A 19,143-nucleotide genomic window follows, 5' to 3' on the forward strand; every position below is an offset into this window, starting at 1 on the left:
GCATAGTAGAGACAAATTAAAATAGAATTAAAAAATGACGATATGGGTCCTGATAAAAGTTCAAATTTTGAATAAATTAATTTTATCTTTACCTATGTCTAGAAGTCTAGATCAGTATTTTTGAAACTTATATGCCATGCCATAGCCTTTATAAAATTCGTGCACCCCCTTTATGTGGGATATATAGTTTTTATATTTAAAGTGAAAGGGTTAAACTCGTGTCGAGTCCATTTTTAAATTGCCCCACTGTGGGACTTGGACCACACGTTGGCAAAACTGCTCTAGTCTCCTAAAATATTTCCTAATTTAAATGTCTACTGCCACTTTAAACGAGAAATTTTTCGAGTTACATCCGTGACTGTTTTGCAGATCTTTTTATTTTTGATTCGATCCCACTGCAAAGGTTTGACCATAGCCGTATTTTCTCTATTGTTCAGTGTTTTTCAAACTTTTTTCTGTCACAATTCTTACGGCTCCCCTGTATATAACTTTTATATTAAATCGAAATGGTTAAACTGGAGTTGAGTCCATTTTCAAATTGTCCCCTCAATCCAATTGCCCAACTTTGGGACTTGGACCACACGTTGGGAAAACTGCTCTAGTGTCTTGAAATATTTCCTAACTTAAATGTCTACTGCCATTTTAGACTAGAATTTTTTCGAGCTACATCTGTGACAGGTTCATTTGCAGGTCTAACCATAGCCTTCTTTATTGTTCAGTGTTTCTCAACCTTTATGCTATGCTTCACCTTAGCGTTTCTAAAATTCTTAACACTAAATATACCATTACGGGTCAAATGACCCATTTTGATATTTTGCATTGAAAATTTAAATAATATAATGAGCTATGGATCAAAAATTTTTATATTTTGCGTTTGTAAAAGAAATGATCAACTTACCATTTTGTCTCATTATAAAAAAAATATTTGCATTTCCTTCCTAACCACCATATTCCATACGTTCTAGTAGGACCCAATAAGTGTTGGTATAATTAGTGTTAAGTCCCACCTATATAACATTAGGGTCAAACTCGTGTCGATTCCACTTTTGAATTGTGCTCTGGACGTAGACCATGTCCAGCTGTGGACATGTTTTATCTGTAATAACGGTTTTCTATATATACGGAACATATTAATGCATTTGTTTGGATTCACCTTAAAATCTTATTTATCTTAAACATTTCACTGATATATGCCACTTTAACTGTAATGCATCGGTTTTTAGATAAGGTTATGCAATGTCATGCGCTAGTTTTGTAAATACGCAATTACATTATACTCCACCATCTCCTCTGTAGAAGTTGACCTGATCTACTAAGACCCGAGTTCCCCTGGAGCTTTTTGGATACTCCACCATCTCCTCTGTAGAAGTTGACCCGATCTACTAAGACCCGAGTTCCCCTGGAACTTTTTGGATACTCCACCATCTCCTCTGTAGAAGTTGAGCTGATCTACTAAGACCCGAGTTCCCCTGGAACTTTTTGGATACTCCATCATCTCCTCTGTAGAAGTTGACCTGATCTACTAAGACCCGAGTTCCCCTGGAGCTTTTTGGATACTCCACTATCTCCTCTGTAGAAGTTGATCTGATCTACTAAGACCCGAGTTCCCCTGGAGCTTTTTGAATACTCCACCATCTCCTCTGTAGAAGTTGACCTGATCTACTAAGACCCGAGTTCCGCTGGAGCTTTTTGGATACTCCACCATCTCCTCTGTAGAAGTTGACCTGATCTACTAAGACCCGAGTTCCCCTGGAGCTTTTTGAATACTCCACCATCTCCTCTGTAGAAGTTGACCTGATCTACTAAGACCTGAGTTCTCCTGGAGCATTTTGGATTCGACGTCCTTCCAGTTAGGGTTTCTTTGGAAATATAACCCGGGTTCTTTCAGGGTCAGAGAGAACATGTACCTACTGTCGTGTATCTTGTCTCAGCGAGCTGGTTTCCACAACCAATCGGCGCTGCGTATTAAAACTGTATAGAATAAGGTACTTAATAAACTCTGTACCCTAGAGACTGAAACAAAGCTAAAGATAGACATAGAGAGCATCGTCGTTATGATGGGCGACGACAACCTTCGCCCATCATTCCTATCTTTCGCTCGTGGGGTGGCGAGTGATACGGTTGAAAGAAATAAAACTGTATAGAATAAGGTACTTAATAAACTCTGCACAAAATAAATTGTTAACTAATAATAAGAAATAGAAAAAGAAATGTGTAATAAAGAATTAAGAAAGTAAAATAAATGTGTAAATAAGATAAAATTAAAGAATAAAAATAAATAATATGTACCTAGCCACCTTAGACTAAGAAGATGATGGAAGAAAGGCGAGGAAAGAAAGAAGGTATAAAAGAGCAAAACGAAAAATATTGTGAAGGACAAAAGTAAAGAATGAAAGATATTGTGACGCGTGAATGAGAGTGATGAATAAAGAAAAGACTGAAGAATAAAAAAATTATTATAAAGTCCCTGATCCCAAAAAGTTTGGGGTACGAGAGGCCACCAATAGCGGGGGCTATAAAATAAAAGCGGCGCTGTGTCGTGGTTGGTATTAATCAAGCCAACCTAACTCCTCATGGAATCCTAGCAGACGTCGTGTTGCTGGCGATCTCTGAGAGGCACCTCGGCGATCCTGGGTGCTACTCCCGTGCACCGAAGTAGTACAAGAGCTGCTGTCATCCTCCTCCAGGCACGCTCTGCATAAAGAACTGGTCGTAACGCCTGATCTTGACTGGTTCAGATCTCTGCTACTAAAGGCAGTCAGGTTCAGGATGTTAGAGAGCTTGCAGATTATGATAGGCATTACCTCTGTTGTCACTCCTCATGGCTCTTCCATCGCCCTCTGTGTTGGTAGTGTGATGAGGGGTTCCGGGCCGTAAACCACCACCCTGGAGCCTATAGGTACCTATTGAGTTGGTCAAAGGTAGACCAGACCAGGCAGAAAAAGCTTCCTCAACTTTTGCAGAACAGTAACCAAAACAGGATTTTTAATAAATAGGAACAAATGTTAAGATAAACAGTGCAATAAAAAATGTATATTATAACTAATTGTAATAGAAATAAATATGTAAATACTAATATTGACAATGAGAGAAATAAGAGAACTGTGATATATAGGTATAAGATGCAAAATTAACTTAAAAAAGCTGTGATATATATAAATTGTATAAATAAACTGAACTGCAGTAATTGAGGATGAACGGAACGATATTAGAGCGGAAGAGAAGAAAAGACTGAATTATTGAATGAAAGAACAGAACGATAGAGATCGTGAAGAACGGAAGAAGACAGAAAATAATAAAAAAGGAAGTGAAAAATTTAATAAAGAAAAATTACAAACAGTTGTTCATAATGGATGTTCAACTATAGTTGTAAAACATTTAAAGGTGTGAATGGTAATGGTGGTATAAAAGTCAATAATTTCAGAGATAAATCACGTAATGATAACATAAGTAAGAAATACTGTATATATGTTAGTTTAGCGGTAGAGTTTTGGGTTCTATTCCCGAAATACAATTTTCATTAATAATGCTAAATTAGTCGATTGTCTCTTTCCAAAGGTCGATGTGCAATATTTATAGCCGGGTACTGTATTAATTGTTTTAGTGAGTAATTTGTGAACTTTAAACCGTATATTAAACCAGTCGTGTCTCCAAGGTCTTCGAGCTGATGGACCTTGGATATGATTCATGTGACATCCACGCTGATGGCATCTGGAATGCGGTACAGCTGTATATGGTCAATATAATAACTCGCATATACATTCACGTATGACTAAAGAATGAATCAATTGAATTTTTATATGAAGGTTAAAAAACTAATGCATACAGGAATGTTAGAAGATAAAGGTATTTGAATAATGTACGTTGCTGGTGATGATGTACGGATCAGAGACGAGGTCACTTACGACGGGCATCATAAGGTTCAAGGTCAAAGAGCAATGGAGAGGTCTATGCTCGGAGTTTCAGGAATAACGTTTAAAAAATAGGTAGACGCGGCGTGGGTAAGCCTCCCACTGATGGACAGGTGGCAGTCAAAGTCGCGAGGATTGTGGAAAACGTAAGACAGTTCTTCGTGGACGATCTTTGGAAAAGATCTATGTCTTGCAGTGAACGTCTACCGGCAGATATGATGATATATGTGATAGTTTAAAGTAACTATTTTGAAGGTGTAGAAGGGATGTGGTTGAAATGTAATAAATTAACTGAAATTGTCTATAACCAAAAAAGAAGATATGCAGAAGAAACTAGACAACTGATGTAGCTGGAAGAATTGCACGTCTAAAGTGGCAGATCGAAGGGTTCTCGAGTGGCGACTGCAAGCCGGCAGACGTGGCGTGGGTAAGCCGCCCACTAGGTGGGCAGATGACAGACAAGGTCGCGGGAATTGTGGACAACGTGAGACAGTTCTTCGTGGTGATCTTTGAAAAAGATATGTCTTGCATTGAACGTCTACCGGCAGATATGATGATGTATGTGGTAGTCTAAAGTAACTATTTTAAATTGCGATCTGTATTATCGATAAAAATAAAATTAATTAGTTGACGGAACTTAATATTCATCTTCATTAACTGTCAAATGCTTTGTCTGTGACTAATAAAAAAGATTCAAAGGGAACCATCCAGAGAGCAATGGAGAAGGCTATGCTCGGAGTTTCACTGCAAGATCATTAAGGAGGTACGCAGAAGAGTTAAGATCATCGACGCAGCTCGAAGAATTGCTCATCTAGAATGGCAGACCGAAACGTTCTAGAGAGCAACCACGAGCTGGTAGACGTTGCGTGAGTACGCCCTCGGTGCACCCGCACTAGATGCACTGACGACATAGTTAAGTTCGCAAATGTCATGTGGTGGTGAAATGATATAAGCGGATGCTATTGAGAAAATTTATTGTTCACACAACCACTATACAAAGAAAGGCGCGTCGGAGCGAGAGTTTATTAGGGCGTGCTTGCGTATGCGCTGAACCCAGAGTGCGGTGAGACGCGCGCGCCTAGCGACCGGGGATCCGGGCTGCTGGCTTAAGTTAATACGCTAGGACGCGCATGTTGCCGCCGCGGACAGGACAGTCCGACGTAGTGGGACTGTCCGCTATAGTCACTTCAAGCATCTGAAGACCGGTCATCGTGTTTTTTTTTTGGACAGATCTATACCTAGCAGTAAGCATATTTTGGCTAATATGATACCAAACTATAGTGGGAAAAGAAAAAACTATAAGTACTTTGACAATGCTATCAAAATGCATGTTCATTACATAGCTAATACTAGATCAGTGTTTACCAACGTGGTGCCCACGACATGGATCTACCTAGTGGGGGCCAAAGCTACGCCACGTTCTTCCTTTTTAATTAATGTTACGAACTGTATTATAGTTTACATATATATAGCGTCATCAGAGGTCAAATGCGTTGGTATTAAAAAAGAACCATGATCACCAACGTAGTTGCAATATTTGCTCGTCGAGGCGTCTCTATTGGCAACCACGAGCAGGTAGAAGAAGCGTGAGTACGAACTAAGTGCACCCGCACTAGGTGCACTTGCACCAAGTGCATCCGCACTAGATGCACCGACGACATAGTTTAGGTCGCAAATCTCAGCGGATCAGGCAGCGGAAGACCGGTCATTGTGGTTGATCTTTGTGGGAGGCCTTGCAGCGTATATCTTTCGATTGAATAGAAGACGAAGTTATATCACGATTTAAAAAAGTTTCACAATATTTACATTTGATTATTTTTATCGATACGTCATTGAAATTATAAAATATTGTATAGTCATTCATGCTGAAGGTTACGTTGTTTATGTAAATATTCGAAGAGACTGTTAATAGTGTTTTAATATCGAGAAATTGTATCTCTGTATGTCCATTTATATATACACAGATTGATTGGTTATAAATGAAAGTTTTAAAAAATATTTATTATATGCGAAATTAATTAGTAATTTTGTGATAGATGCAAATGTTAAGTGATAGTATATTTTCGCATTTTGTAAATAAAATTGAAAATTTTTTTGCGAGAAGTTCATAACGAACTGTCAAATATCCGTGCGCACGCGTCTCTCTCAGATCATTGTAAATTATCCTAAGCGGTAATAATGCAGTGTACATCTCATGACATTAATTCAGGCTTTTATGGTTTGTTACCAGAATTTATATTAAACGTTAAAAATGTTTCTGCATTATAAAACTACAAAACATGACTACCCACAAGAGTCATTATGTGGGTAGTCCTGTTTTCAATTTTGATACTTACATCTGCTCCTGGTTTCCATGGTCATATCTTCGACTGGTTCGAACTCCGTGTCTAGATCGTCGCTGGTCTACACATGCAAGCGGACAGACGAACACGTTTAGCATGCGATGATGGGCGGACGGTTGGTGATCAGATGCAATGGTGATGTAACGGTGCAGTGTATATCGCAGCGGCGTTATTTGAGGCTTTTATTGTTTATTGTCAAAATTTATAGTAAATGTTAAAAAATGTTTCTGGATTGTAAATCTACTAGCTGTCTACCCAGTTCCTGAACTTAATGAATGCCACTGTTTTTCCAAAATCCATAATTCTAGTATTCCAGATATTAACTAATAAATCTTTTTGCACTGGATCCCAAGTTTTTGGTTTCGTTTATATTGCAATCCCAACGATTTTACAAAAAAGTATTCTGAACAAGTTTCATATAAATAAACTCAAAAATTTCCGGGTATAATTTTCTACATGACTTCTATTCCGCGAATGCTATATTCCTTCAAGCCTCTAAACCTTATGATTCTTGAGATATCGTGATGAGTGACATGGGTGGATATTTTGAGCTTTTTTCAGATCAACATGCGTTTGGAGCTCTAGCTGTAAGTTCAAATGTGACAATATAGACAATATTAAATAAGCCTCTAGTTTATTTTTTCTATCATATTATGCTTTTTTGTCTTTCTTCTCATGACGTAGACCAGTGATGATTGTAAATTATCCTAAGTGTATAAGTCTTGGGTCGTTTATATTGAAACAAACCCGTCCAGGTGTAGAAGTAAAGTTATGCGATGCCTGGATCCATTTTTAAATTTAAATTTACTCGTTTATTTCTATATAAGTAAGGATAAGATCTTTTTTCATGTTAAACATTTTTCTGAATCCTATTTTTATTTTCTTTCTATCCTTACATTCTCCACAATTTGTTTCATTCGTCATCTCTTTTTCGTCACAATATATTCGGGTCATTTATATTGAAAAAAAAGTCTAGGTTTAGAATTAAAGAATGATAGACATTAATATGTGATGCCTTAAACCTTTCAAAGTAGGCTTTACAGTTAATGTCTGTTTGTTTACTACTAATAAGGTCAAATAAGTTGGATCAGAAAGAATAAAGAAAAAATTTCAGTATTAAACGGTTTGATTTAAAATTTAGCGCGGTACAGATAGAAAAACTAACTAATTTTAGCCAAAGACAAAAACATTAAATATAAGATACATGAATACGAATATAAGATATATGCAAAGATGGCGGTCGCAAGAAGCGTGCGTCCAACGCGCGAGCATAGCTAACAATGGCATACGGTGGCCGGAGATAGCCGAAGTTGCCCGATGCGCCCGCGCAGGCAAACGCTCGCGTAATGTAGGTGCGATCATTGTGCTACTAAAGGTACGGGTCACAGTTTAATGAAAGTAGGTGGATCGCGTAGCCCGTTACATGGATGATATATGGACCCTAAGGTCAATAATGTGGTCTGGGTCATAGATGTACTAGACCAATAGTACGAGCAAAAGCAAGGTGAGCATGCCAGAGAAGGTGGAGACAGGACCATCCGTATATATGTCTCTGCCCATGTACCGTAGAGATGGGCAAAATGTATCCCTGACGAGAAAAGAGTGATTTATATGATTTCGATCTTGGCATATATATCACTCTTTTATATTTTTAACTCATTTAGTTCAGCGCGGAGAGAGAATGAGACAGCAGACACTAAACATACATCCTTTATATCTTCGGCTCTTTTAGATCAGACTTAGAACTGGGTTATGTGGAATAAAACGTGTGGAATATTCCTATTAAGCATTTCGTGTCTTTGTCATAAAGCACAACAAAGCTAATCGCGCGCGTGATGTCGTCGTTACGAAAATCCGTAGTTTACATTTTTAATACAAACATGCTGTAGCTATCTGCCTCTCTCTTACGTATAAATTGCTATATAAGTCCATCTCTCTCTAACTCTGAGCCGCAACTCGTTACAAGTACAAAGGCATAGAGATACAACTGCAACGCGCGCGCTGGAGAGTGATTATATCTTTTGCAAAGATATATATCTTTCTTGTCTTGTCTAGTGAACTATCCATCTCTATTGATCAGCTTGGGGACAGTATAATTAATAAATTTGGAATTGTAAAAGAGAGGTGTTTACATTTAAAAGTACAATGTGTGTTATATTATATAATTGAATTTTATTTAATTTCTTTCGTCTGTTTTTCTCAGGTGTGAGGTATTGAACAGCGTGGTAGAATCGGTTAGTATATTAAACTAGCTGATCCCGCAAACGTTGTTTTGCAAAAAAATTAAAGTTTTTAATTAACAAATTAAAGATAAGGGTTGATCGTAGAGGGGTGAAAATTTAGGTTTGTATGTATTTTTGTATGCTGTATCATAATAAAATAAAAACCAAAAAAATTGTATAAAAAATAAAATAAAAAATTTAGGGGTGGACCACCCTCATCACTTAGGGGTATGGAGAATAGATAGCCGATTCTCAGACCTACTGAATACGGATATAAAATTTGGTAAAAATCGGTCGAGCCGTTTCAGAGGAGTTCAAGTTCGAACACCGTGACACGAGAATTTTATATATTAGATAAAGAACGAACAAACAGACAAAATTCTTGGCTAAGTGTTTCACCATACATGGTTACAGAGCAAACAAGGCGAGTCTAAAACAAATTTGGTTACCTCGCAACGGCACTCCGTGTATCAAAACATGTTGCATCAGTTCCTAATGGAATTGTTGATTGATTAGTAAAGACATTTACATCTCACGATTTCTTTTATTGTAAAAATATATGGATTTGGATATAGGTGTAAAAGGCGTGAAGGTGTGAATGTATGATACAGCCCTGTATAAAAATAATATATATGTATGATTATTCTTTTTGATTATTATAATTTATATCAAGTTAGTTTAGTTTTTAAAACTGGATATATACTCTATGAAATGAAGCTCCTATGTTTTTTAAGTTTGATTTTTAAATATTAAAATATCATTACATTTCTTCAAATCAATACAATTTTAAATAATATACTTTTATTTACGTAGTTATGAGAAAATCAAAATATATCACTATTCTGTATAAGGGCTTTTATTTCTTAAGCGGCTCACATGATAAGTCGCTTAGATCATCGGAGAACTTGAAATACGTGTTTCTGTATTTTAGTGTATTATTAATCTCTTAAAGTCATTGTCACTACTAACAATGGGGGGGAAGGAGAGGGGGCAACCTGAGGTGCCCACCAGTGTGGCTGAGTTGAAGCCGTGTTTATTAATAAACATTAAAATTAATTATTGACTTTGAACTGTAAGTTATTGGTCTTAAAATAAGCTTATAAGTCTAAATACTTTTTGCTGACAATTCTATAATAATGATCTTGTATAATTAAAAAAAATATTACAAATCGTTACGCAGTCGTGAAGTGTAAATGTCGTCAGCTAATGCATACTTGCTATTTAAAATCAATCTTAAAATTAACTGAATGTCGACAAATCGATGGAAGAGACGCGAAGGATAGAACTTCTACCAATATTAGTTATCTGTCTGGAAAATACGCTATTCTAGAATCTTCCATTTTCCACTAGGATGACGAAGATATATTGTATCTGTATGTATCTCTGCATGCAGCAAGTCGCTGCATGCAGAGTGAGACTGTTCAATGTGATCTTTGTCGGAGTTTTATAATTTCCTGTAGAAGAAAATATTTCGGAAATTCCACCCCCATGAGTGTATAAATAAAATATATAGCCTTTATTTATACACCAATACCTCACTTTGCGTCGTGGTTACGTTCCAAAAAAACACGACGCAAATTTAAACGCCGCAAAGTGAATTAAGATTTTCTATAGCAAACCATGTAAAGATCGAAGATAGGTTCCAGGGTCACAAGAATACTACTTTTTAAAAATAAAATTGAACAAAGTAAACATTTAAAATACAATAATAATATAACTCTGCCAATAAATAAATTGAAATAATATTTACCTTTTTTGTAACCAGAAACAATACGTTAAAATTTATATAAATTTATTATTCTCTTTTAAAAATAGCACAACACACTACGTAATTAAAACTGAACTCTTAAAATTAGCAAAACAAAGTGAAAATAAAACTGTATTAAAATAGCGTTGATTTTTAGTTAGAAAGGGAATCCCCGAGTTTTGATGGCATGCCGCAATTAGAAACAAAAGTGTTGCTTTCTTTTAGAAAAACAAGAAAATTTCATAAAAACGCAACGTTTTGCAACGCGAAAGCATTTTGACAACTGTGATTATTTCTTTACAAATAGTTTGATGATTTTGTATGGATCCCCTCAGGGTAAAAGCCTCCTTCAAAGCTTTCCATTTTTCTCTATCTTTGGCAACTTGGAGCCACCTGTGACCTGCCATAGCCACGATCTCGTCAGCCCATCTGGCATTAGGTCTACCTTGCTCTGGTACCTCGTGGTCCTCTTCTTCTTCTTTCCCTTTTCCCTTTATTTGAGGTCGGGTCTCCTTATCAATTTGCGCCAGGCCACTCTATCCTGGGTTGTCCTTGGATCAAGTTGAAGGGTTTCCAGTTCCTTTCCGATATTAGACCACCACGTAGCTTTTGGACGCCCTCTCCCTCTTGATAATTCTGGGAGGCTTAAGGCAGTTTTTACCACGTGGTCATCTGGTTTTCGTTGAATGTGGCCATACCATCGCAATCTTTTTTCCTGTAATTTGCTGGGGATCGGAGCTACCTTAAACGAACCTCTGATATATTCGTTCTGGTACCTCGTGGTCCTGTATATTTTAAAACCCTTTATGTCCACCTGTTATCAGCGAAACTCGCCACATGATCTGCCCAACTCTTCTTTCTACTTTACCCGTGTTTTTGCGGATGGCTGTGATATCCAAGTAGCTTCTCTCCATTGTTCTCTGAGTGGTTTGCATTTTGTTCCTACTCTTTTTTGTTTGTTTGGCCTCCGCTATTGGGACGTCTCCTTCAACCCCTATTTGGTTGGGAACAGGGTTTTTTTTATTTTTTAACAATTTTTTCACATGATTTTTTTATTTTCGTCCACGTCTTCTATAGTTCACAATATTTTTTTTTCCTCCTTCTATCATTCTACAATTCCATCTTCCTTTCTCAATCATTCCATTCCTTTCATCCATCCTCAAACACTTCAGTTGTATTTTCTATTGCAGTATCACAGCTTTATTTGGTTTATTTATTTTTCTCATGTACATCAATATTTTTCACAGATTTTTTACATTCTTTTATTTTAGTTTCAATAAATCTATCTTAATAAGATTAAATATATAATAAGACTTAAAATATTTTATGTTTTAACTATGTTTTATTCCTATTAATTGAGTATTGTGCTACTTTCCTGAAGAATTTGAGGACGGACTCTCTTGCATCCTTTTCCATTATAATGGAGGCGAGTATTCCTAATCTTCAAGTTAAAGGTCCAGGTTTGGCGTCCGTGGGTGATGGAAAAATCACAGATTCCATAATTATCTTCTTGGTGGGTAGTTGGAAATGTGATTTTAATATGCCCTTATGTCGACTTCGAGTGCCGGTCTGGCGTTAAAATCAGGGAGGAGTCAATAGCCTCCCTGATAAATGAAAAAGAGACCAAAGAAGACTTCCTCTCATACTGCAAAGAAATAATTATAAAAGTAATTAACAAAAATAAAAGTTAAAGAAAATTAAGAAAAGGACCAATATTTAGCCACTTCCGCACATGCAGTGGTAGTCGTGCAATGAAATGCACCGCCCGCCAGCCCACTGATAAATGCGCATTACACGACTACCACTGCATGTGCGGAAGTGGCTAAATATTAGTCCTTTTCTTACTTAGGATGGACTTCCGCGAGGTAACGCCTGATTCCATTAAATATTAAAGAAAATTAATACAAATGTAAATAGAAAATAAGAAATGTTAATGGTGATATATAATGTGATATTAATGTGAATCGAAAAAACAATGTAAATAAACAGAAATAAAAATTACAAAATGTTAATGTGTAACGAGAGAGTAATGAAAGGTCACAGAGCGAAAGAAAAAGAAAGAGGAAATGTGGAAGAAAACCGAATGAAAGATCTTAAGATGTATAAATGAAGAGTAAGAAAATAAAAAAGATTGTGGAAAACTAAATAAATTAGAACAAAAAGTCCCTGTCCCACACCAGATAGGGGTTACGAGAGGCTCCCAATAACGGGGGCCTTAAAAAAAAAGTATGCCTTTATAAGGTAGTATTAATAGATTTTAATACACATTGTAATATATGAAGATGTTCAACACTGACTGGATGCAGGTCAAGGCCGACCGCCTGTCACGGCCACCGTTCAAATTAATGGCATTTTAAATTTGAATAACAGCACGTAATTTATTTTAAAACGTATTTCATAATGCTACGTTGAACGGAGTCGTATGCAAATGGTTATTATTGATCAGCTAATGACTTTGCTATGTTATTTGTTATTTCAAGGTTGCTCCCCCCACACACATCCCCACCATGTCTGGGATTAGAACTTTACATTTCAGGCTTATTTTTTTTTTCAGTTTTTTTTTTTATTCTTGCTTCACCTTCTGATCTTTCAAATGTCGTCTTACTAACCTCATCTACATTCTTGATAACATCTGGTTCTTATATCACAGCAGTTACGGTTTTAGTTACAGTGAGATACCACTAGAGATAACTTTTGTATTCCTATTGTATGGCTTACATGACCCATTATTTTAACCCTTTCGCTGCGAACAGCGCCTTTTGGTGCTCGACTATACATACTTTTTCTTAGTGAATAGCGCCTTCTGGTGCTCGACTATAAACACTTTCTCAGCGAACAGCACCTTTTGGTGCTCGACTATACACACTTTTTCTCAGTGAACAATGCCTTCTGGTGCTCGACTATAAACACTTTCTCAGCGAACAGCACCTTTTGGTGCTTGACTATAAACACTTTCTCAGTGAACAATGCCTTCTGGCGCTCGACAATACACACTTTTTCTCAGTTAACAGCGCCTTCTGGCGCTCGACTATAGACACTTCTTATCAATGAACAGCGCATTCTGGCGCTCTACTATAGATACTCTTCCAGAACTATGCATCATGTTTATATTTGTGGTATAAATACGCAGCGTGGTAGAGAAATGAGGAGAGATACATAGCTTGGAAAATTAGTCGTCTGAAGTAGCAGTGGATAGGGTATATCCCTCGTGCAATCGACTGTCGTTGAGACCGAAGACCAGTCGGTAGACGCAACGTGAGAATGCTCCCAGATAGGTCACGGTGGGTCAAGCCAAGACCTGGAATCCTCCCAGCTAGGTCACGATGGGTCAAGCCAAGACCTGGAATCCTCCCAGCTAGGTCACGGTGGGTCAAGCCAAGACCTCTGGAATCGTGATGATCTTTGGAGAACGAGTATGAATTGCAGTGAAAGTCTACCGGCTGATATGATGATATATGTAGTAGTGTAAAATAGTCTTGAAAGTTTTGCGTTCAAAGAGACGAACCTCATATGCAGAAAAGCCTCCCAAACGAATTGAATTCATTTTAAACCTGACACTGTTACTCCAATGGATTTTTAGTTGCTATGGGTTCGAAGCGGCAGAGTTCAGATTAACAGGCGTTAGCTTAAACCTTTTTAAAGCTAATGAAAGTCAAAAGCTTCCCCCCCTCCTTCCCCCCTAAAGATCCTCGGCTAAGGGTGCTTCTGTCTGCTGTATTACCGTATTGGGAGTCCGCCCAGCTCCTCCCATGGAGTGATTAGGCTTGATGATCCTCTCGAAGGGACCTCGGTTTAGTGTCATTTGTCGATAATGCCTGTTTAGGCTAAAAGCTACTTAGTTAGTTAGTTGCCTGAACCCACGTTAATCCATTGTTCCATTGTTTCGTATAAAGTTAGTGCTGCTAGCCTTGCGGCTTTAACAGCTTCATCTGTAATGAGTTCACGGAACGGAGGTGTCTATGAACTATATACCCACGTAAATATTTAGTTAAATTTACCCATGTCATCGACAGCGTACAAACAGCAACGTGATGTAATATGCTACTAGCGCCATCTAGTATACAATTAAGAAACATTTTAACATTCTTTGTTAAACTTTATAATTTTATTTATTTCCTTTCAAGTGATGTCCAAGTTCGCGGTGAGAGTGGACGCGGCGGTATCAGCGCTGGGCAGCGGCGCCGGCGCCGGTCTGGACGAGAACGACTTCATCGACGCGTCGCGACTGGTCTACGACGGAGTAAGAGAGATCCGTAGAGCCGTACTTATGAACAGGGTAAGTGAGATCTTTACTCCGAGAGGAACTAACCCCAGAGGGTTTGTTTGATTTTTTTATTTAATCTAGGATATACACCAATACCTCACTTTGCGTCGTAGTTACGTTCCAAAAAAACACGACGCAAATTGAAACGCCGCAGAGTGAATTAAGATTTTCTATAGCGAACCACGTAAAGATCGAAGATAGGTTCCAGGGTTACGAAAATACTACTTTAAAACAAAAATAATATAAGTCTGCAAATAAATAAATTGGAATAATAGTTACCTCTTTTGTAACCAGAAACAACACGTAAAAATTTATATAAATTTATTATTCTGTTTTAAAAAAAGCACAACACACTACGTAATTGAAACTGAACTCTTAAAATTAGCAAAACACAGTGAAAATAATACTGTATTAAAATTGCGTTGATTTTTAGTCAGAACGGAAATCCCAGAGTTTTGATGGCATGGTGCAATCAGAAACAAAAGTGTTACCATCTTTAAGAAAAAATTAAAGACTCGAACCCAAAGCAACGCAACCTCGAAAATCTAACGACGCACAGTGACAATTAGTACTAATTAAGCAGCGACGCAACTTCGAAAAAAAACACAAAACGAAACAACGCAAAGCGAGGTATTGGTGTACCTGACAAAGTGGTATATGTATAAATCTGTGTTAAACTTTATTAAAAGACGTGTTTATGTGGTTTCTTCCTGATTCTTCTCCACAACTATAACAAGGCTAAGCAAAGACATGTTCTTTTAAAATTTCTAATTTTGAATAAATTAATTTTATCTTTATTAAGGTATCTATTTATCGTTACCGAAGATTCTAGATATGTATTTTCAAACCTTTTATGTATCATGTCTGAAAAAAATGAAAGGATTAAACTCTGTCGAGTCAACTTTCCAATTATTCCCCCTGTTGGGCGTGGGCCCCATGTTTAGAAACATTGATCTAGAGCAGAGTTTCCTAACCTTTTTTGTGCCATGCCCCACTTAACCCTTTTTAAAATTCTTACACCCCCCTGTGTAATATATATAATTTTTATATTAAAGCGAAAGAATTAAAATCTATTTTCGCATTGCCCCACTTGATAATCAAATTGACCACCTGTAGGGCATTGGCCCCTCGTTGGGAAACACTGATCTAGAGTGTAATCATGACACGTGTTCATCTAAAGCCTTCTAAGAGGAAGTCGATGAAGACGAACTCATATTTACCTAGCTTTGACTCATAGATAGTCCAGTGACCAAAAACAGTTTTGTTGATCTTGGACCACAAACTCACCTGCAGCACGTCCAAAGTGCTCGAAAAGGTGGCTTCTTGACCAGGTGGAGTATGCAAGATATAACCCAATGCCAAACTAGTAAATATCAACAATGGAGCAGTTTTAATCCATGCCATAAATGAGGGTAGTACAATTTTCACAATTTGCAAAAGTAACTCATCTTTTTTTTGTAATGATTAATTAAATATCAAAATACACAACTATCGGAATTATCAATTCGTTATCTGTGTTGTTAGTCGTGTTATTTTCCCACAGCTGGAACTCAATGTAAAATCAGTGGGAATTTATACATGTTACAAATGAGTTACATTACAGATAAATTGGATTGTAATTTACAATACCCGGCGATAAATATTGCACATCGACCTTTGGAAAGAGACAATCGGATAATTTCGGCATCGTAGAGCGCTATCTCTGTCGCTATAATAAACAGTCCGGTATCTATAAGGAGCTGATACAACAAGTATCATTTGCTTCTTTTGATAATTATTTTTATTCTTTCTATAAAATACAATAATTTTTCTATAAAGCTTTAGGTGGGGGTAAAAAAATTAAAAAAATCATGTTCACACTATGTTTACGTATTTAATTAATTAGGATAATTACAATAAATAAAGCCGCAGATTGTCTCTTTCCAAAGATCGATGTGCGATATTAGTTTTAGATATGGTAATTGAAGTAAATGTTTCAATATATTGTACTATTTAAATGAAATCAATGAAGAGTGTGGTCGGAGCTTGGCTGTCATATTGAAAGATCAGAAATTAGGAGAACCAAAAACCAAGGTCATTGATGTAGGTTGTAGAATTGTTCATCTGAATAATGAACAACTGACGGCGCTTGATTACATGGCGTAATAGCAAAAAATGTCTCCTGGAAAGTAAGGATTGCAAGGTTATATGTCGCTGTGTCCAGGATGACGAGGATCTGGATCCAGAGGACGTGGAACTGGACGAGCATTACACTTTGGAGACAAGAAGCAAATGTGAGAGCAAAAGTGTCTGTCAGTTTAAATGCCTGTGGTGTAATTTAGATGTGTCTGTAACATTTGCGTACGGGAATTGTCAATTGGATTTCAGTTGAGATTATTTATTTATCTGTTGACTTGAGTTATTTTTAACTGGATAGATCTGAAGTCAATTGATATTTCCCTGTTTCGTCGGCTCCATGTCATTATGTTTAACTGTGTCATATTTGTTTATATGTTTTGCATGTTTGTCCTTTGCATCTGGAATCTGGATTTCAATATTCACCTGTTAGTCTATAGCCTTGCTGAAGTTCGACGGACCATGAGGATATGCGGTGATAACTTCTGTTTTTGAGGGCCTTTCATTCCCTCTAATTTTATTACTATTCTCTTAAAAATACTTTACAATTTCTTCTATTCTATCCTCTTCCAAACATTCTCATTTCTTTTATTCACAATTCTTATACACATCGTCTCTTTCTTCGCCACTATCTCTAGTTATCATTTTTTCTATTCGTATCTCTATTTTTGCTTAACTTTTTGCCTATATATTTAGTTTATTATTAAACGGTTTTATTTAGTTCGACCCGTACGGAATTTATTTGGATCAAAATTAGAAATTCAAATTTAAGCACCTTCCCGTTGTCAGATTGATCTGAAATTTGGTACACACATTTAATTTAGATGACAATATAATAAAATCAATAACATTATTAATCTAAGATGGCCGCCGATACATAATGGCGGATTACGTATTTTTCCTTAACCCCCCCTCAATATGGGTATCAAATAAAAGGGCTACACTAGTAAAACACGATGATTATGTCAAAATTTAAAATTCAAGATGGACGCCGTTCCAATATGGCGGACTAGGTACATATTTTTCCACAACCACCAAAATATGGGTATCAAAAAACCGTTTAACTTAAAAGTTTTTTAAATGTATTTATTATGTTTCCGAAAGTGTTAATATTCGATCTATGATGATGATCATAGACGAACAAGAGTAACTTACAACGAACCGTATAAGTTTGAAGTGGCAGTTCAGGCTATATTGCGTAGATAGCCACTGGAGCCTTAAGGTTCTGGACGTCACTGGCAAGCGCATCGTAGTATGGATAGATGAACTTATTTAGATCGCTGAAAGATGTTGGATATCAGCGGCTTTCAAACTATCATATTCGCCCAGCAGTGGATCTATAGTTGAAATGTTGATGATATTTTATTCACCATCATCATATTAACCTGAAGATGCATACTGGTATTCAAGGTATTGATCTCCACCAAGAATTATTATTAGACCTTATATGTCGTCGGTGCATCTAGTGAAAGGCGCCTACCTACTTCGCGTCTTTTTTTAAACTAAATAATTATTTTTATTGTACTTTTAGTCAGTATATCTATTGGTCTGTCGAGCCAGATATATGTAACTTACCTAGAATAAATGTATTATGTATAAACTTATATTAATATATATTGAAATCCAGCTTCTAGATGCATGTGTGTTTATATGTCGGTATCATTCATAATATGCAACGGTGCAGTGTGATGTTTCGTAAAGAAGGTTTTTAATTAAGGCTTTCATAGGCTGTGATTGTTATTAATAAAGTTTTTAATGAACGAAATTACTTTTCGCATTGACGGTTGAGGACGGAATACGTTTATGCTAATCAAGTGAATATTTAAGACTCTAGTAAAGGATAAAACGAAAGGCCTCTTTCAGCACTTTGGATTGTATTTATGGAACCCGTTGGGGTAAAAGTATCTCCAAAGACATGCCACGTTTCTGTGTTCAGGTAATTTTCTCCTGCGTTCATTACAATTTCATCTGATCATCTTGATCGATCACTTGGTTTGGTACATCTATGTCCTTGACCACTATACTGACCTTAGGGTACATCTATGATCCTTGTAACAGGCTATGTGATCTGCCTACTTCTATAAAGCCTTCATTGATAGTGTTAAACCTTTTCTTGACAATGTATCTGTAGAGATACATCAGAATTAAAAAAAAAATAGTGGCATCAATTTTGAACGCTAAGTAATCATTTGTATGTGAACGTTTAGGTAATTTCTTAATTTTCGAACGCTTGTTCAGTTTTCTCTGTTGGGAAAATCCAAAATCCTTGGGTCTTAAAAGTCAAGTGGTATGAATATTAATGTTATATTTAAAAAAAGTATCTGCCAAGTTAAGGGTTAAGGCTGTGTGACGAAAATAGTCACCTTCCTTTCCTGAAGGTACAGCACTGAAGTAATTAAAAATGTCATAAATGAAAACAAGTTAGGATAAGTCGGGTAAAATTTGTATTTTATTTAGAAGTTAAACACCTTATTAAAAAACTAGATATCATTGAAAAAGTATATGAAAAAAAGGATAAAAATACAATTGATAAAACAATTGT

General features: G+C 36.6%; 1 protein-coding gene across 1 annotated transcript in view; it reads left to right on the forward strand.

Moving 5' to 3' along the window:
- Window positions 1–19,143, forward strand: part of alpha-Cat (catenin alpha) — a 93,838-nt gene that overhangs the window by 61,416 nt on the left and 13,279 nt on the right. Inside the window, exons 16-17 of the mRNA XM_068771088.1 lie at window positions 14,347–14,498; window positions 16,690–16,759. Of these exons, the coding sequence (XP_068627189.1) occupies window positions 14,347–14,498; window positions 16,690–16,759 (222 nt within the window). The remainder of the gene's footprint in view (window positions 1–14,346; window positions 14,499–16,689; window positions 16,760–19,143) is intronic.

The sequence above is a fragment of the Battus philenor genome, unplaced genomic scaffold (assembly GCF_028537555.1).
Source record: "Battus philenor isolate CCGP_79_NKW_IND1 unplaced genomic scaffold, ilBatPhil1.0.hap1 SCAF_30, whole genome shotgun sequence".
NCBI classification, from domain to species: Eukaryota; Metazoa; Arthropoda; class Insecta; order Lepidoptera; family Papilionidae; genus Battus; species Battus philenor.